The sequence below is a fragment of the Schistocerca serialis genome, chromosome 7 (genome assembly GCF_023864345.2).
Source record: "Schistocerca serialis cubense isolate TAMUIC-IGC-003099 chromosome 7, iqSchSeri2.2, whole genome shotgun sequence".
Taxonomy (NCBI): Eukaryota; Metazoa; Arthropoda; class Insecta; order Orthoptera; family Acrididae; genus Schistocerca; species Schistocerca serialis.
This window is the reverse complement of record NC_064644.1, coordinates 373,978,557-373,998,420: the sequence shown is the minus strand read 5'-3', so window position 1 is coordinate 373,998,420 and position 19,864 is coordinate 373,978,557. Positions and strand designations below refer to the sequence as shown.

At 43.5% G+C, this 19,864-nt stretch overlaps 1 protein-coding gene across 4 annotated transcripts in view; it reads left to right on the top strand.

The window, feature by feature from the left end:
* Positions 1 to 19,864, top strand: part of LOC126412177 (endophilin-A) — a 761,714-nt gene that overhangs the window by 343,994 nt on the left and 397,856 nt on the right. For all 4 annotated transcript variants that reach the window (XM_050081660.1, XM_050081659.1, XM_050081658.1 and 1 more), the window contains one exon: positions 10,992 to 11,089. In XM_050081660.1, the coding sequence (XP_049937617.1) occupies positions 11,045 to 11,089 (45 nt within the window). In that variant the 5' untranslated portion in view covers positions 10,992 to 11,044. The remainder of the gene's footprint in view (positions 1 to 10,991; positions 11,090 to 19,864) is intronic.

The following is a 19,864-nucleotide window of genomic DNA, read 5'->3' as shown; positions in this document are numbered from 1 at the left end:
GTCCTTTCCGCCGTGTTGAAACTTACAGGCACTGGAAAAAAAATGGAAACACATCGATACGTGTATGCTTGAACATAAATACAGATGCAAGCCAAGTCTGCAAGTTGTGCTGTTGTGTCTAGTCATGAACGGCACCTGTGCAATGTCCTCAATTTGTTGCAAGTGTCGGTCGTGGTCAGAACAGTGTTCTGGGTTGTTGAGAGTGGCTTATATTGGAGCTGAGTGCACTCGAACAAGGGCAGAATTGTTGGTGCTCGTATGGTGGGTGCTTCTGTGACCAAGGTAGCCGAAGTATTTGGTGTTTCAAGAGGCACCATCGAAGATTTATTTCGCTTTCAGGGAAAGCTAAGAAACATCATCCGTTAAGCCGCAACGCGGACGAAAATGTGTGAGTGATGATGACGGACGATCATTGAAGAGGATTGCGACGAAAAATATGATAACTATGTTGCAAAATTCACAGGAGGACTGTATGTCACACTCACGACCACTGTCAGCACCAAAACAACACGAAAGGATCTTCATAAGCAGGGAATTGTGGGGGCTGGAATTCAAAAACTATTCATTAGTGACGCCCGTAACAGGAAAACTTAGAGCCGAAACCGTAAAGCGTGGGCTAAGGAGTAATGGAAGAACATCATTTTGTCTGACGAGCCTTGCTTCACGCTGTTTCCATGTGGCTGAAGTTATGTTCCAGGAGTGAAGCATGGCAGGGGTTTGGTAATGATTTGGGCAGCCATGTCATGGTATTCACGCCCCCATGATTACTCTTGAGGGCCTCGTTACTGCCAATGATTAGGTACCATTTTGACTGGTCTGGTCCGTTCCATGGTACAGTGTTTGTTCCCCAATGGCGATGCTATGTTCCAAGACGAAGCGGCCCGGGCCGGCCGCTGTGGCCGAGCGGCTCTAGGCGCTTCAGTCTGGAACCGCGCGACCCTACGGTCGCAGGTTCGAATGCTGCCTCGGGCATGGGTGTGTGTGATGTCCTTAGGTTAGTTAGGTTTAAGTAGTTCTAAGTTCTAGGGGAGTGATGACCTCAGATGTTAAGCCCCACAGTGTTCAGAGCCATTTGAACCGTTTGAAGCGGCCCGTGTTCACACTGCTCGCGTGGTCCAGGGTTGGTTTTGTGAGCACGGGGATGAACTGTCGCATCTCTTCTGGGCACCGTAGTCACCAGATTTCGATATCGTTGAGCTTTTGTGGTCTGCTTTGGAGAGAAGGGTGAGAGATAGCTATCCACCTCTACCGTCGTTACCTGAACTTGTCACTGTTTTGCAGGAAGAATGGCATAAGAGTCTCTTGAAAATCACACAGGACTTTTATTTATCCATTCCAGACGACTGGAAGTTGTTGAATGCCAACGGGTTTTCTACACGGTATTGGGCATGGTAACGTTTTGTGTTTTTGGTGTTTCCATGTTTTTGTCCATCCCCTGCATCTATCGCAAGAAACGGTCATTGTACAACATTCACATCGACGCGCGTCCATAAGTGCGGCATGCTGTTCCTCTGTTATCTCCATCACTCACGACGATATATAAATATCTGTAAGTGCCTAACAGTATCACTCTTCCAGATGTGTGATGTGGAATCAAGTAAGTCGTATTTCTTCAAAGTTGTTTGCGGGAAGTTAAACCCTAATCTTCATTCCATCCACTCATTCCTCCTTCCTTCCGGAATGTCTAATGATAAAAGGGGTAATATTAGGTTTTGAAAAATATCTTAAGTTTGAATTGCTGAGAGAAGAATTTTTTGTTGAAATTTACAAGTATGTACTGGAACATAGAGGGGTTCGGAACACGCACCATTGAAGACAGAGTAAGGTGTTATTAAAAGGAGATGCTGTACCAAATTATGGGTATAGCAACGCCACGCATTCGAAGGCAAGCTGCAACAGAATTGGAGAAGAAAAAACAAGAAATCGACCTTAGACATCCATGACCCTCAACAGCCAAGACTGAGATCAAGAAAAAGCTTCCGACAGAAAACTATGGCAATTCGTTCATCTCCCAGAACTCGCCGAGAGGAGCTTTGGCGAGAATCCCCAGCTGAAGACAATCACATAAGGGTCAGGGAGGAAATAGCCGTAGGTTCACACCTGTCATACGTGACCTGGAAGACTTCGAACAGACTGAGTGTTGGGGTGTCAAGGTGCAAAGCCTACCTCAGGAATGAGGAGGAAACTTGTCAGTGTGGTGACGTACAGGACGAACAACATCTGCTAGTCAGCAGGAACCTACCGGCTGCATGCACTATCTGTGATCTTGCTGCAGCCAGCGAAATTGCTGTGATGACCGGCGAATACGGGGCCCGTCAAAAAATATAATCATCTTGCTGCTTGTTTGTATATATTATTGAATCTGTGTCATAAATACTAATGTACATATTTAATTTTGCAAATTTGTTATGTGAATCAATACTTATTAGTTTTTGTAATTATTTTATGTCCTGGACTCGAAAAATGAAAATAAAATAAAAGGAGATGCTATTAAAAGCGGATAAAAGTAACAGAGCTAACTTGGCAGAAAAAATTAAAACATAACTTCTGTAATAGTCATAGCCACATCCTGAAAAAGACTTACTGATAGTTTTCAAAAACTGATAAACGGACATCCTGAAGTGGTGTAATGGTGCTTACCAGAACGAAGGGGACATACAAGACGTTTGCGACTACAGATTACAGTTAATTCTATCGCTCGTCTATAAAAACACCTAATATTGTTTTATGAATCGCTAGATGTGACTAACATGTAGGGGCAAACAAATAAATACAATTTCAGAAAAATTGTATGATTTATGCAGAAGAAAGAACTTCACTGATCGAGCAAGTCAATAACGCGTTGGTTCCCCTGTGGCCCTGACGCAAGCAGTTTTCGACCTGACATTGATTGATACAATTGAGAGATATCGTGCGTCATTCTGCCCAGTTGGCGTGGTAGACCATCAAAATCCCAAGATGGTTGGAGGGCCGTGCGCATAATGCTCCGAACGTTTTCAATTGGAGGAGAGATCCGGTCACCTTGCTGCCCAAGTTAGGGTGTGGCAAGCACGAAGACAAGTAGTAGAAACTCTCGCCATGTACGAGCGGGCGTTATCTTGCTAAAATGTAAGCCTACTTTGGCTTGCCATGAACGAGGCATGGAATATCGTCTGCGTATCGCTGTGCTGTAAGTTGTAAGAGTGCCGCAGACGACAACCAAAGGGGTCCTGCTATGAAAAGGAATGGCACCCCAGACCATCACTCCCGGTCGTCGGGACGTATGGCGAGCGACAGTCAGTTTGGTATCCCACCGCTGCCCGGAGCGTCTCCAGACATGTCTACTTTGGTCACTGGGGTTCAGTTCGAGGCGGGTTCATCACTGGAGACGATTGTACTCCAGTCAATGAGATTCCAGGCCGAAGACGTGTCTGCGGGGTGTCCGTAAAGAAAACGTTAGCAATATAGATATGAAGTGGAAAGGGTAGGATTATAACAGAGAGTACTGGAGGAGAAATGGATGAAACTGATAGTGCGTTGTAATAGCACCAGTAAGTTCAGAGGTGTAGCGAAACGCAGCTCACTTTGTTCGTCCACGGAATCCAAAAAACCATGTTCCTCGACTTCTGAAAGGCATTCGATACAATACCACAGTACCGTTTAGTGAAAAAAAAAGAGGTTACTGAGTACCGGAGCAGATTTGTGACTGGATTGAGGGCTCTCCAACACAGAGAACCCTAAACGTTTTTCTTTACGGGATGAAATAGACCGATATAAAGGTAATATCTGGAGTACCCAAGGGGAGTGTTAGAGGACCATTACTGTTTACTATTTTAGTGATGTAGTGAATAACGCTGCCAGCTCTTAAAGGGCTTTTGGCAGACGATACTGTTGTTTATAAGAAGTTTGCAAGGCCAGAATACTGTAGCAAAAGGCAGACTGATTGGTACTGGAACTGACTGTTGTCTCTGAACGTAAATAATTGTCATATTGCACGTAAATAGGCGAAGACATCCATTACTGTTAGATTACGCTGTTGGTGAAAAATCACTGGAACAGTAACAACCGTGAAATGCATAGAAGTAATCCTACGGAATGACCTAAGTGGAATTGTCACGTAAGACAAATTATAGGAAATGAGAGGGCTGGCTAAGATGCATTGAAAGAAAGTTAAAAAAACTCTCATTTATCCACGAAAGAAGTGGCTTACAACGCGCTTATTCGACCTATTTTCGGGTATTGTTCTGTAGTCTATAGTCGAGAAGGCGGAGGACTGTTGCCAGCTTTAAACTTGGAAGCGCAAACGTGTGCAAGCGAAACGAACAGCCGTCGTTCTGACAACACAGAGGCGTTGCCATATTGATGTTTACAAAATTCGTTACGTGACTCGCTTAAGTATGCGTGCGAAGTTACCGCCCCAGCCCAACTGTCGAGAATCAACGGGCTCAACCGTAGGACCCTTTGGAAGTAAGATTAACAGAGAAGACCCATCGAAGGGCAGCACACGTTTCACCATGGGATCCTCCCACATACGTCTCACGAAATGACCAAGACGGAAAAGATTATAGACATTAGAGCTCATGCAGAAGTTTATCGGCAAACTTCGTTCCATGCGCCATTCGGGAACGGAAAGGAAGACAACTTCAGAAATTCTCGAGAAGTGTCTTCAGCCAGGCTATACCGAATTACTCGTAACGAGGACTGGTCTGTGTGCTGTGTTGACGTCACCAGATTTCGTGCCACACGCGAGCTTCGCGATACATGCCGATGTGGGCCACAGCTTCGCTTCCACAGAGATGATCTTCGAGTATTCACGCAAATAAAAAAGTTTACCGCTGTTGAAGACTTCTACCTTTCAAACAGCTATTAGGGTTTTTACGATTCAATTGTGCATCGTAACACTGCTTAGTTTCACATATAACTGACATTCGCACACCGAGTTTGTTTTTGGTGGCGTTGCCGCGTAGCTTTTATACATTCGAATCGAAGAACAAGGGTTGTGAAATAGTTGCTGATAAAAATCAGCCTAACAAATAAGTCCGTCAGTGGATTCATTTGAACAGTAATAATTGGTAGCATTCAACCGTTTTTGTGTCTTACACACCACAATAACGCGTTTCGCGAGACAATAAATAGTCTCTCAGCCTCATGAACTGAATTTGACAGCATAATGATATAGCTTTGTCTACCGAAACGCGTTGTTGAGTTGTGCGTAGAACATGAAAACGGTGAATGTTACCAGTTATTGCTGTTACTGTTTTTTGTTTTAACAACCGCTACCTCACATCCTTGAAATGGATAATATTAGATTCGTTTGTTTTGTGTGTTCATTCGATCCTCGCTTCTTGTTAGCTGGTTAGGAAGTTATGCCGTTGATGCAGTAATCAGGAATTACGGTGTCTTCCGCTAATGTGCGCATTAGCACGCACCGAGTAGCACTAATGATTATCCGCTGTGTTCGGAGGCAAATCGAGTCAAGTGTGTTTACCGAGCAGTAATGTGTGTGATGCGTATCAATGCTTTGGAGCACAGTTCGAATGAGGCTAGTGGCAACGGCTCCTCGTCAGTTACGAGCTTTTCACTGTACTCATATGGGACCAGAGAAGCATTTCATTACCAGTGCCGTCGACAGCGAGTTGGCATCGCAAGCTACGCGTATAATTTTTTCCGTAAGAGAATTTATTGAAACCGTGTTGTATGATAGGTGGGTAATACAATAAACAAGACTTGCTATTAAAATGGTGTCTTTGTGCCAAGGACGAAGAATATTGCTGTTCAGAAAGAAGGCTCGAAGATTAGAGATCAACAAGCATTATCAAATGTCTGCAAACTACAATGCGCCCTACGTATCTTTGACACTACTAATATTTCCTCAAAGGTTAAATATATCGATACAGGGTTTCGTTGGGTGGTGTCAACTAAGCGTCCGCTATTTAGCTGATTAGGTAATATTCGTAACATTTTAGTTTACTGAGATACTAAAACAACAACGTTGCTTGGATGGGGGGTTTTACTTTTTATTCAGTAGCTCATGGAAGAAGATGTACAGTGAATTGGTAATACCAGTATTCCCAAACTCATTGTTCTGAAAAATGCGTGGGAAGAGTGCTGTTTGTGAGAGAAATCCTTAACTACGTAAACAAGTTCCATGTATTGTTCTTGATCTAAGCTACTGTGTAAAACCAACTTTCTCCATTTAAATCAGCTACCACAGGCATAATTATACAAATATAGTTAAATTAAAATGAGTGCATATGATAATTTACTTATTTATTTCTATCTAGAGATACCAATGAGGCGAAGTGCACATGGAATTGAACGGTTTTATAATTTAAATTCTCATCACTATTTACATTCGAATTTGATGGAAGATTCCGGTTTACATGCCGACTCTGGTCCATGTCATTGCTGCTGTACGCTTTTATGTGTAGAAATGAAGGACGTAAAATGTCTTAAATCTATAATTTTGAACTTGGATGAGGCGAGTGGTAACAAATCGGATTACTCGTCAAACTGTTTCACATGTTAAACTCTGTCTGGAAATTATTCTCCATTCCAAATCATCTTACATCCTCACTTTGTTTATTTCCAGTGTGTTTAAGATCCTCCTGGCTAATCCATGAACACAAAGAAATCACACGACTCATTGTAGATATTACCATGTGTCTCATTGCTACGACTAGCAAAAAGCATTTTATCGTTCGTAAACTATTTTATTCTGTTTACTTGTGCCAACGAAGAAAGTCTCTCACATTAGTCGTTCCATTTGAAAGATGCCTTAAAGAAAGTGCGTAAATAAGCCCGTGATTACTCGCCTCTTGGCCTAGCTTGTAAACATGATGATGCTCATTGCAAAAACTACCAAGTAACGTGTTTCAGATAATAATCAGTATTATTAGCCAAGTACGAGGAAATAGTTATTTGGCAGTTGATCGAGGTTTTGGGTGAGCAATAGAACTTATGAAAATGGAAAAATCTTTGCTCCTGGCTAATTACTGCAATATATTAGAAAATTTTGGGCGAGGGCACGTACATGTATCTGAATGCAGTGTGGACTAGTTGAAAAGAATCTGCTAGGGCAAACATTAATTGCAAAATACAATTCAATACATTGGAGGTCAAATCCATCGAGATAACAGAAAGCGAAGTGGCTTGCACGACAACCTGCTCATATATCACGTTATTTTGCACGCTATTAAAGAGGAGGAAGAGACAGTCATTTTTTAAACTAATTAAATAAAACTATGGGCCATTCCCCCCCAACCCCCACCCCCCCTCACCCCCCCATGAACCATAGACCTTGCCGTTGGCGGGGAGGCTTGTGTGCCTCAGCGATACAGATGGCCGTCCCGTAGGTGCAACCACAACGGAGGGGTATCTGTTGAGAGGCCAGACAAACGTGTGGTTCCTGAAGAGGGGCAGCAGCCTTTTCAGTAGTTGCAGGGGCAACTGTCTGGATGATTGACTGATCTGGCCTTGTAACACTAACCAAAACGGCCTTGCTGTGCTGGTACTGCGAACGGCTGAAAGCAAGGGGAAACTACGGCCGTAATTTTTCCCGAGGGCATGCAGCTTTACTGTATGAATAAATGATGATGTCGTCGTCTAGGGTAAAATATTCCGGAGGCAAAATAGTCCCCCATTCGGATCTCCGGGCGGGGACTACTCAGGAGGACATCGTTATCAGGAGAAAGAAAACTGGCGTTCTACGGATCGGAGCGTGGAATGTCAGATACCTTAATCGGACAGGTAGGTTAGAAAATTTAAAAAGGGAAATGGATAGGTTGAAGTTGGATATAGTGGGAATTAGTGAAGTTCGGTGACAGGAGGAACAAGACTTTTGGTCAGGTGAATACAGGGTTATAAATACAAAATCAAATAGGGGTAATGCAGGAGTAGGTTTAATAATGAATAGAACAATAGGAATGCGGGTAAGCTACTACAAACAGCACAGCGAACGCATTGTTGTGGCCAAGATAGACACGAACCCCACGCCTACGACAATAGTACAAGTCTATATGCAAACTAGCTCTGCAGATGACGAAGAAATTGAAGAAATGTGTGATTAAAAAAAAGAAATTAATCAGATAGTGAAGGGAGACGAAAATTTAATAGTCATGGGTGACTGGAATTCGGTAGTAGGAAAAGGGAGAGAAGGAAACGTAGTAGGTTAATATGGATTGGGGGTAAGAAATGAAAGATGAAGCCGCCTGGTAGAATTTTGCGTAGAGCATAACTTAATCATAGCTAACACTTGGTTCAAGAATCATGGAAGAAGCCTGGAGATACTAAAAGGTATCAGATAGATTATATAATGGTAAGACAGAGATTTAGGAACCAGGTTTTAAATTGTAAGACATTTCCAGGGGCAGATGTGGACTCTGACCACAATCTATTGGTTATGAACTGTAGATTAAAACTGAAGAAACTGCAAAAAGGTGTGAATTTAAGGAGATGCGATCTGGATAAACTGAAAGAACCAGAGGTTGTACAGAGTCTCAGGGAGAGCATAAGGGAACAATTGACACGAATGGGGGAAAGAAATACAGTTGAATAAGAATGGGTAGCTTTGAGGGATGAACTAGTGAAGGCAGCAGAGGATCAAGTAGGTAAAAAGATGAGGGCTAACAGAAATCCTTGGGTGACAGAAGAAATATTGAATTTAATTGACGAAAGGAGAAAATATAAAAATGCAGTAAATGAAGCAGGCAAAAAGGAATACAAACGTCTCAAAAATGCGATCGACAGGAAGTGCAAAATGGCTAAGCCGGCATGAGTAGAGGACAAATGTAAGGATATAGAGGCCTATCTCACTAGAGGTAAGATAGATACTGCCTATTGGACAATTAAAGAGACCTTTGGAGAAAAGAGAACCACTTGTATGAATATCAAGAGCTCAGATGGAAACCCAGTTCTAAGCAAAGAAGGGAAAGCAGAAAGGTGGAAAGAGTATATAGAGGGTCTATACAAGGGCGATTTACTTGAGGACAATATTATGGAAATGGAAGAGGATGTAGATGAAGATGAAATGGGAAATATGATACTGCGTGAAGAGTTTGACAGAGCACTGAAAGACCTGAGTCGAAACAAGGCCCCGGGAGTAGACAACATTCCATTACAACTACTGACGGCCTTGGGAGAGCCAGTCCTGACAAAACTCTACCATCTGGTGAGCAAAATGTATTAGACAGGCGAAATACCCTCAGACTTCAAGAAGAATATAATAATTCCAATCCCAAAGAAAGCAGGCGTTGACAGATGTGAAAATTACCGAACTATCAGTTAATAAGTCACGGCTGCAAAATACTAACGCGAATTCTTTACAGACGAATGGAAAAACTGGTAGAAGCCGACCCTGGGGAAGATCAGTTTGGATTCCGTAGAAATATGGGGACACGTGTGGCAATACTGACCCTACGACTTATTTTAGAAGCTAGATTAAGAAAAGGCAAACCTACGTTTCTAGCATTTGTAGACTTAGAGAAAGGTTTTGACAATGTTGACTGGAATACTCTCTTTCAAATTCTGAAGGTGGCAGGGGTAAAATACAGGGAGTGAAAGGCTATTTACAATTTGTACAGAAACCAGATGGCAGTTATTAGAGTCGAGGGGTATGAAAGGGAAGCAGTGTTTGGGACGGGAGTGAGACAGGGTTGTAGCCTGTCCCCGATGTTGTTCAATCTGTTTATTGAGCAAGCAACAAAGGACACAAAAGAAAAATTCGGAGTAGGTATTAAAATCCATGGAGAAGAAATAAAAACTTTGAGGTTCGCCGATGACATTGTAATTCTGTCAGACACTGTCGGGTGATGCTGAGGGAATTAGATTAGGAAATGAGACACTTTACTAAAGGAGTTTTGCTATTTGGGGAGCAAAATAACTGATGATGGTCGAAGTAGAGAGGATATAAAATTCATTTTTTCTTTACATTCTCCTTCCAATTCGAATTTTTGTTAAAATGAATTCAGTTGTATTTATCTATTATAATATTCAATTACTTGAAAAACAAAAGACGAAATGATCTATTTTCCGCGCGACCGCTACGGTCGCAGGTTCGAATCCTGCCTCGGGCATGGATGTGTGTGCTGTTCTTAGGTTAGTTAGGTTTAAGTAGTTCTAAGTTCTAGGGGACTGATGACCTCAGCAGTTAAGTCCCATAGTGCTCAGAGCCATTTTTTTGATCTATTTATATTTGTGAAATAGTGTGAAAAATGTATTTTTGTTATCAGATATGAAATTTTTTACGCGGTAATCGTCATATAAACATTAGAAAATAACCAAAATACTTATTGCGCCATGGAAAAAATAACGTAGATGAAAATTTAAACAAACAGGTTTATAAGTAAAACGAAAGTCGAGCAAAATGAGAAATAGATATAATGACCGCAATAATGTGGTCGAAAAAACAGGATCTTAGCCTACGTCATCGAATAGATAGTTTCTAAAAGCTAATCGCAGCGCTGGGGGCTTCTCCTTGTAAGGCACAGTAAAAGTTAACGTACATACTAGTAGCCAGAGGGTGTGAAAGGGTTATTTGAAAACCATTTACGTCCAAACTCACATATATGTAAATGTTCAAGATGAAATTACACGTCTTCCCCGGCTTCCGCAGTCATTGGATTTATACATTATGTAACCATTGTTTTCTGTTTTGGAAAAGCAGTTGGAGTTACCGTCTTTCAGTATCTGTGAAACAGGTGAACAGTCTAATTACAAGCAGTGTTGTAAAATCAGACGCATATATCTGTTATTAGAGGTGTTGAACGTCAGGAAACTTGGTGCTATTTTTCAGTGGCAAAGGTAGTCGCGCACCATACTAGACGGGTCAGTGCGTCCGCCTGTGGATGACTCGCGCCTGGCCACTTGTTTTGTTTTCTGGCTACGGCGGGTGCCGGGCCGCCGCTGCGCGCAATGCGCCCACTACCCGGGTAGCCGGCTATCTAATCTGCGCCTCCATGCCGGCTCTGTCCCTGCAGCGCTCTGATACACTCTCTCTCCATGCTGTGTTGCAGAGTCAGCCGCTCTCGCCTAGTCCCACCTTCCAGCCGGCACAGACGACGCAGCCATGGCTTTCGCGGGCCTCAAGAAGCAGATCAACAAAGCCAACCAGGTAAGGCCGCCTGCCGCTCGTACAGCCTCGCCAATTTCTCACGCTCCTGTAACTCACCGGCAAGCACCATAGTTGGATACATCCATCGTGACTGACAAGCAGTGACATACCCTGTGGGAGACCGCTTCCATACTACGTTCTCGTAGGAGGGTTTGAATGTGAAAGACGGCTGTTACGCGATTACCTAACTCGGTGTGTCCATTGCAGTCAACTGTATTGGGCTGTAACTGTTCATTGACATGGTATGTTCCTACGAATGCCTCTTTCCACAGCAACTGTTATGCAAGGTGGTACAAAAATAGCTGTACACATTTCGTGAGTATAATGTATGGGTCAAAATAAGAGTGAAATGTTAAATAAGTTTTGTCTGAACTGCATTATTTCCGAGTTTTTTGGAACACGTGAGGCAATACTGACCCTACGACTTATCTTAGAAGCTAGATTAAGGAAAGGCAAACGTACGTTTCTAGCATTTTTGTAGACTTAGAGAAAGCTTTTGACAATGTTGACTGGAATACTCTCCTTCAAATTCTGAAGGTGGCAAGGGTAAAATACAGGGAGCGAAAGGCTGTTTGCAATTTGTAGAGAAACCAGATGGCAGTTATAAGAGTCGAGGGTCACGATAGGGAAGCAGTGGTTGGGAAGGGAGTGAGACAAGGTTGTAGCCTCTCCCCGATGTTATTCAATCTATATATTGAGCAAGCAGTGATGAAAACAAAAGAAAAATTCGGAGTAGGTATTAAAATCCATGGAGAAGAAATAAAAACTTTGAGGTTCGCCGATGACATCGTAATTCTGTCAGAGACAGCAAAGGACTTAGAAGATCAATTGAACGGAATAGATAGTGATTTGAAAGGAGGATATAAGATGAACATCGACAAAAGGAAAACGACGATAATCGAATGTAGTCGAATTAAGTCGGGTGATGCTGAGGGAATTACACTCCTGGAAATTGAAATAAGAACACCGTGAATTCATTGTCCCAGGAAGGGGAAACTTTATTGACACATTCCTGGGGTCAGATACCTCACATGATCACACTGAGAGAACCACAGGCACATAGACACAGGCAATAGAGCGTGCACAATGTCGGCACTAGTACAGTGTATATCCACCTTTCGCAGCAATGCAGGCTGCTATTCTCCCATGGAGACGATCGTAGAGATGCTGGATGTAGTCCTGTGGAACGGCTTGCCATGCCATTTCCACCTGGCGCCTCAGTTGGACCAGCGTTCGTGCTGGACGTGCAGACCGCGTGAGACGACGCTTCATCCAGTCCCAAACATGCTCAATGGGGGACAGATCCGGAGATCTTGCTGGCCAGGGTAGTTGACTTACACCTTCTAGAGCACGTTGGGTGGCACGGGATACATGCGGACGTGCATTGTCCTGTTGGAACAGCAAGTTCCTATTGCCGGTCTAGGAATGGTAGAACGATGGGTTCGATGACGGTTTGGATGTACCGTGCACTATTCAGTGTCCCGTCGACGATCACCAGTGGTGTACGGCCAGTGTAGGAGATCGCTCCCCACACCATGATGCCGGGTGTTGGCCCTGTGTGCCTCTGTCGTATGCAGTCCAGATTGTGGCGCTCACCTGCACGGCGCCAAACACGCATACGACCATCATTGGCACCAACCTACATCCTTCTGAATCTGTTTAGTGTATTCATCTCTTGGTCTCCCTCTACGATTTTTACCCTCCACGCTGCCCTCCAATACTAAATTGGTGATCCCTTGATGCCTCAGAACATGTCCTACCAACCGATCCCTTCTTCTAGTCAAGTTGTGCCACAAACTCCTCTTCTCCCCAATCCTATTCAATACCTCCTCATTAGTTATGTGATCTACCCATCTAATCTTCAGCATTCTTCTGTAGCACCACATTTCGAAAGCTTCTATTCTCTTCTTGTCCAAACTAGTTATCGTCCATGTTTCACTTCCATACATGGCTACCCTCCATACAAATACTTTCAGAAATGACTTCCTGACACTTAAATCCATACTCGATGTTAACAAATTTCTCTTTTTCAGAAACGCTTTCCTTGCCATTGCCTGTCTACATTTTATATCCTCTCTACTTCGACCATCATCAGTTATTTTGCTCCCCAAATATCAAAACTCCTTTAGTACTTTAAGTGACTCATTTCCTAATCTACACTCCTGGAAATGGAAAAAAGAACACATTGACACCGGTGTGTCAGACCCACCATACTTGCTCCGGACACTGCGAGAGGGCTGTACAAGCAATGATCACACGCACGGCACAGCGGACACACCAGGAACCGCGGTGTTGGCCGTCGAATGGCGCTAGCTGCGCAGCATTTGTGCACCGCCGCCGTCAGTGTCAGCCAGTTTGCCGTGGCATACGGGGCTCCATCGCAGTCTTTAACACTGGTAGCATGCCGCGACAGCGTGGACGTGAACCGTATGTGCAGTTGACGGACTTTGAGCGAGGGCGTATAATGGGCATGCGGGAGGCCGGGTGGACGTACCGCCGAATTGCTCAACACGTGGGGCGTGAGGTCTCCACAGTACATCGATGTTGTCGCCAGTGGTCGGCGGAAGGTGCACGTGCCCGTCGACCTGGGACCGGACCGCAGCGACGCACGGATGCACGCCAAGACCGTAGGATCCTACGCAGTGCCGTAGGGGACCGCACCGCCACTTCCCAGCAAATTATGGACACTGTTGCTCCTGGGGTATCGGCGAGGACCATTCGCAACCGTCTCCATGAAGCTGGGCTACGGTCCCGCACACCGTTAGGCCGTCTTCCGCTCACGCCCCAACATCGTGCAGCCCGCCTCCAGTGGTGTCGCGACAGGCGTGAATGGAGGGACGAATGGAGACGTGTCGTCTTCAGCGATGAGAGTCGCTTCTGCCTTGGTGCCAATGATGGTCGTATGCGTGTTTGGCGCCGTGCAGGTGAGCGCCACAATCAGGACTGCATACGACCGAGGCACACAGGGCCAACACCCGGCATCATGGTGTGGGGAGCGATCTCTTACACTGGCCGTACACCATTGGTAATCGTCGAGGGGACACTGAATAGTGCACGGTACATCCAAACCGTCATCGAACCCATCGTTCTACCATTCCTAGACCGGCAAGGGACCTTGCTGTTCCAACAGGACAATGCACGTCCGCATGTATCCTGTGCCACCCAACGTGCTCTAGAAGGTGTACGTCAACTACCCTGGCCAGCAAGATCTCCGGATCTGTCCCCCATTGAGCATGTTTGGGACTGGATGAAGCGTCGTCTCACGCGGTCTGCACGTCCAGCACGAACGCTGGTCCAACTGAGGCGCCAGGTGGAAATGGCATGGCAAGCCGTTCCACAGGACTACATCCAGCATCTCTACGATCGTCTCCATGGGAGAATAGCAGCCTGCATTGCTGCGAAAGGTGGATATACACTGTACTAGTGCCGACATTGTGCATGCTCTGTTGCCTGTGTCTATGTGCCTGTGGTTCTGTCAGTGTGATCATGTGATGTATCTGACCCCAGGAAAGTGTCAATAAAGTTTCCCCTTCCTGGGACAATGAATTCACGGTGTTCTTATTTCAATTTCCAGGAGTGTAGTAGGGGTATTACCATGCATTTTAAGACGCAGATGTGTTAATAAAAAGTGACCAATCCCACGTATATTAGTATTATCCACATAACGTGGCATTTGAAGAAAAAAATAACTGAGCAAGCACTTTAAAGAAAGAGGACTGCAATTGCCCCAGAATGTCTCTGCAGAGGATAAAATGCCTCTTAAGACTTTCCAGAAAGTGGACTAAGCGAGCACCATATTAAGTACAGTGAGCTCTGCTGGTGCTGCAACACTGGCAACTAGGTCCTGAATGTAGATTTGTATAAATTTGTGCACAGTTTTATAGTTTTTTTTTTGTCCTTTCCAAGAACGAGCAAATTACATTCCAAATTTTTTTCTTCGATTTCCGTACATATTGTACGTGTTCTCTACCTCACGTTGAACAGGTAAGTCAATTACTGCAGTGGTCTATTACTCTGCGACATCTTTGGACTACCTCATTTTGTACACCAAGCGGCATATATTGATGAGCCGTCAAATATTTCTCTCTCTCTCTCTCTCTCTCTCTCTCTCTCTCTCTCTCTCTGTACGTCGTATACTCTCTACTGTTACATATCTGGTCTACGTACAGTTCAGTGCACTCAACTACCTTTGCAATTTTTTACATCATTATTTGACTTATTGTGTTCAAGAAATAGACACCGGCATAGACTACATACCACCTGCAATGTGGATGCAGTAAGAATAGTGGAAGGAAGGTCAGGGTTTCCGATACCATTGACAACGAGGTCGTTCGAGACAGTGAATAGCCTTAGATTAGGAGAGGATAAGGAAGCAAATTACGTGTTGTACATTTCAAGGGAACCATCGTGGCATTTGGCTTGAGCGAGTTAGAGAAAGCACGGAAAACTTAAATCCGGGTGATCGGTAGCGGATTTCAGCCGCCGCTCGCTCTACAAGTTGAGTCTAGTGCCTTAACTTATGTGCCACCTTGTGAGATAAGAATACTATAACAGACACGACTCCTATAACAAGTAAGACACTACGCTACGCCCCATTGCTGCCCCGTATTGCCGCTTGGGGATGCCAGAATTTATATAAATTACCGTCCTGTCTCATTGACACACGCGTGTTGGAGAACAGTGGAACGTATTCTAAGATCAAACGTAGGGTGGTATCGCGAACAGAGTGACCTCCTCCAGCAGCATGAATTTGGAAAATATCGATCATTCTAGACCCAGCTTGCACTTTTTTTCACATATCATGAAAGCCATGTGTCAAGGGAACCAGGTTGTGAAATATTACCTGGCCTGAGCAAGTATCCGAGGAAAGGTGTTGTTCTCCGGCCGGAGGTGATGGGTCGTTCTTGACCTAATCCTGCTAAATGGGTTGAAAAATTGGAAATTTGTGGTAAGTTCTATGGGACCAAACTGTTGAGGTCATCGGTTCCTAGGCTTACACACTACTTAATCTAACTTACACTAACTTACACTAAGGACAACAAACACACCCATGCTCAAGGTAGGACTCGAACCTCCGACGGGGGGAGCCGCGCGAACTAAATGGGATGAGGCCGGAGCCTTCGTGTCTGGCCACCAAGTGTGTTTTCCCATCTTGGCCGGTATTTTATGACACCCGTGACCTAGAAACTTCTAAATGTCCTGCAAGAAAGCTGCACTATACAGAGGTTCTGTTAGCGATAGTAGGAAATGACCAGTGAAAATACCTACATGAGACATCTGAGGCTTTATCGGCGTGATTGGTTAATAGTGTGCCTCTGGATATACAGCCAAATCGTTGCTCTCATTTTATGCACAAATACATCGACGCCCGACTCAGTTGTCTTATTGAAACTTCCGGCGCTGTTCATAAGGTTGTATGACGTCTTTATTTCGATGGTCGCCTTAATTTTTCAGTGGTAGAAACTTGACAATTGCACCTAGACTCATTGTTTTTCATTTCGTGATTGCATTCGAGGCAGTGCTCGGTGATAGCTCATTTGCTAGGATGTTTCGACTGTTCTGATTAATCTGCCTCACTCAAGACATGCCACGAACACGTGTCGTAGGTCGTCTTTAACATCACAAAGACGACTTCTTATCTTAGTTGAAGGGAGCGTAGTACTCTGGTCGCCATGTTTTTGTAGGAGTCTACCGGTCTTTCCGGTTATTGGACCAGCTTAAGGTAGATCTGCGATGTTTGGCTACTCGTCCTAGTGATGGGAAAAACAGGCCGATACCGGTGTTTTAGTTCTGAATAACTGCTATTTTTCGGTGCTTGTTTGCTCTCGGTTGCAACAGATGTTCTTTATTTTTTTACGAGTAACCAGGCAAGGAAACCGAAATATTAATTAGCCATAACAGCAGTGCTAAAGTTTTTGTCTTTTAAATAATCTTTTTTTTTTTAAAAAAAAAGAGTAATTTTTATTCGCAGTATTCCCAGACCTTTGAAATATTGCGTTATTACAGAAAATAGTACAAGCGATCAATGCTATTTTAATAACATTGTCGTCAGACGTTAGTTGTAATACAGAATGACACCATCCCTAGTCTGGAAGTATTTTATGAAGAGCGGTATCAGTGAAGTACAATGCTTTAAAAGATTAAGAACGGGATGAGCCACAACAAACTTGCGATATCATATAAGGAGAAAACCTAAACTCGACGATTCTTTAATAGGTTACAATAAAATTAGAATTTTAGCGGATGACCCACGAGCAGCTGCTCGTGTTCTTCATTTTATCAATTTGACAAACCTCGCTAAGGACATTTGATGATGCTGTTTTTTAATCCTATGCCTGTCAGTCTGTCTTTTATCGTGTTTTCCCTTTTAGTTGTTGTGGTCAACTTGTGCCTCGCGGTGCATTCTTAGAGTAGTCAGGGCGCTAATGACCATTGAAGTTGTGCGCCCTAAAACCACAAAAAAAAAAAAAAAAAAAAAAAAAAAAAAAAAAAAAAAAATTGGAAATTAGCCGATCTGTTGCCTGTGTCTACATTATATGCCATCTTGTAGCTGTTGAAAATCGACAAAATAACATAGAAACTATAGTTCCTCAGCCTCAGTTTTCACCCCTTAGCACTGACTATTCGTAGTGCCCAAATAGTGGTATGATCCTCGATTACGACGCGATTTTTGAGCAGAGTTTCGAAAAATCAGAATCAGTAGGAGAATACTGGTGTTTTTTTTTTTGTTTTTTTTTTTTTTGTTTTTTTTGTAGTGTTCAATCACTTATCATTTGTCGAGAAAAGCAGCGAATGGTGGACGTACTAACTTTTCTTTTATTTGGCTATTTAATATTTTGCGTCTATTCGTTTATTACAAGAAATAATAGGAATAAAAAACCGAAAATCGGTTATTTCAGAAACCGTTTATTCTTAGCAGTTTTAACACTTGCTTAAACTGGCGTTGAAAGAAGCCGGTATAACCGAAAACCGGTTGTTTCAGTGATAGTCGCCGTCCCTAATTCTTCCTCGATATCAGTCTCAACCTTTTTCTAAGGCTTTGATTTAGAGTGCGACACCGGTCAGTTTGACAGTCGGAGTATGCATTCATTCGAACCACCAATCTTAGGTGCTGCAATTCTCCGGCTATGCTCTTCTCGTCTGAAAGTGTTCGACCTCTGTGGCACCGAGTCCTTAGCACCGAATTTTTTTGTGACGGATGGTAATGGTTCGATTTATTTTTTACACTGGGAGATTCCGAAAGGGCGTTGCCGTGTGCAGACGGGGTTTTCGGGTTGATCTATCACGGTTTTCTAGGCGACTGTTGCCGTTCAGCGTCTTTACAGAGGCACAGTAAAAACACATCAAATTCGGTTCCGGAGTCATGAAGCTCGTTGGACAGCGGCGTTGGGTGGACGAGTCGAACTTGACGAGGTTTTCATGAAAAGGTAGTAAGTTACATTCGTTTCTGTGCAATTTTGACTGTGGTATTTATCCGTCACTCTTTCCCATTTGACATTGAAGTGTATCCCTATTTTCTTGTTGTGGAGATTATCGGTAGAAGTTATGAGGCGGCATTTCCCGTTGTTAGTGGTGTAAATGTTTCAGTCCAGTGGTCAGATCTCATAATCTTTCAGAAAGTCGTTATATGGGTGGAGATTGCGCTGGACAAGGTTCATTGTTTGCCCAACTGCGCACGAGCAGTTTCAGCATTACATCAGCAACCAGGTCGACTGCGCGCGATGAGGTATGTCATAAACGGGTCGACTGCGCACGAGTGTTTTATTTGCTCCTTGAAAATATTTGCATTGTACTGTTGGTAGCACTGTCGTCATTAGTCACTTTCTCTGAGTGCCGTGATACGAGTGCCGGTTCCTACTGCTCGTTTGTAACTAGCAAGTTGGAAATGGATTGTAATGTTCCTGTGGAGCACATGACAATTGATCGTTGTTGCTGGAAACACATTTCGGAAAGGCATCAGGGCTATCTCCGATTATAAATAGAATAACACCGATGTAGGTAAATGGTTATACTGGCTGTTTTGTTAGGTTTCTGCCCAGAATTTGGACTTCCAGTACTACAAGCTCTGAAAGAACAGCCAATGCTTCTGAGGCTTTTCACAGAGCTTTCGGCGTTAATTTTCAGAATACACATCCACGTATATATAATTTTGTTGATTCTGTCGTTCAGACTCGGGCAACTGCATACATTAAAATGAATGATACAGATATGCCTCACCGATCTAACAATAAACTTGAAAAACATCAGTAGATACAGGATTCGATTTAGAAGTACAGAAATAGAAATGTGACATATTTGAATTATAGTGCCAACTTAACTTGTGTGTGTTGACTTGACTCAAAAACTAACCACCACGGGCAGTTCTCCTGTTTCGAACAGTGACCGTTACAGGAGCAGATAAGACTTTGAGTTAGCGCGCACTGGGGATCGCCAGCTTCCAAAATACTTTACAAAAAGAACTTGAAAACTAATATGTAATAGTTACTGTTTCCAGGTCTTCTTTCGTCCATAGTCGACAATTTTGACAACGTATGTGTACTGAACTGCCACATCAAAACAGAAATAAGAGTTTTAGCTAAAAACGGACACTTCGTATTATTTGATTACATTGGTAATGTTTTCGTGATCTGTCTGTGATAGTTATTAATTACGGTAAATGTGTAGATAATTATTTTATTTATTTTTATTCCAGTGAAGCCTTGTCTCTATGTGAGATGTTTATGTGACATATTGTTACATATTCGGAATTTTAAGCAAAAGCCGGCCGTGGTGGCC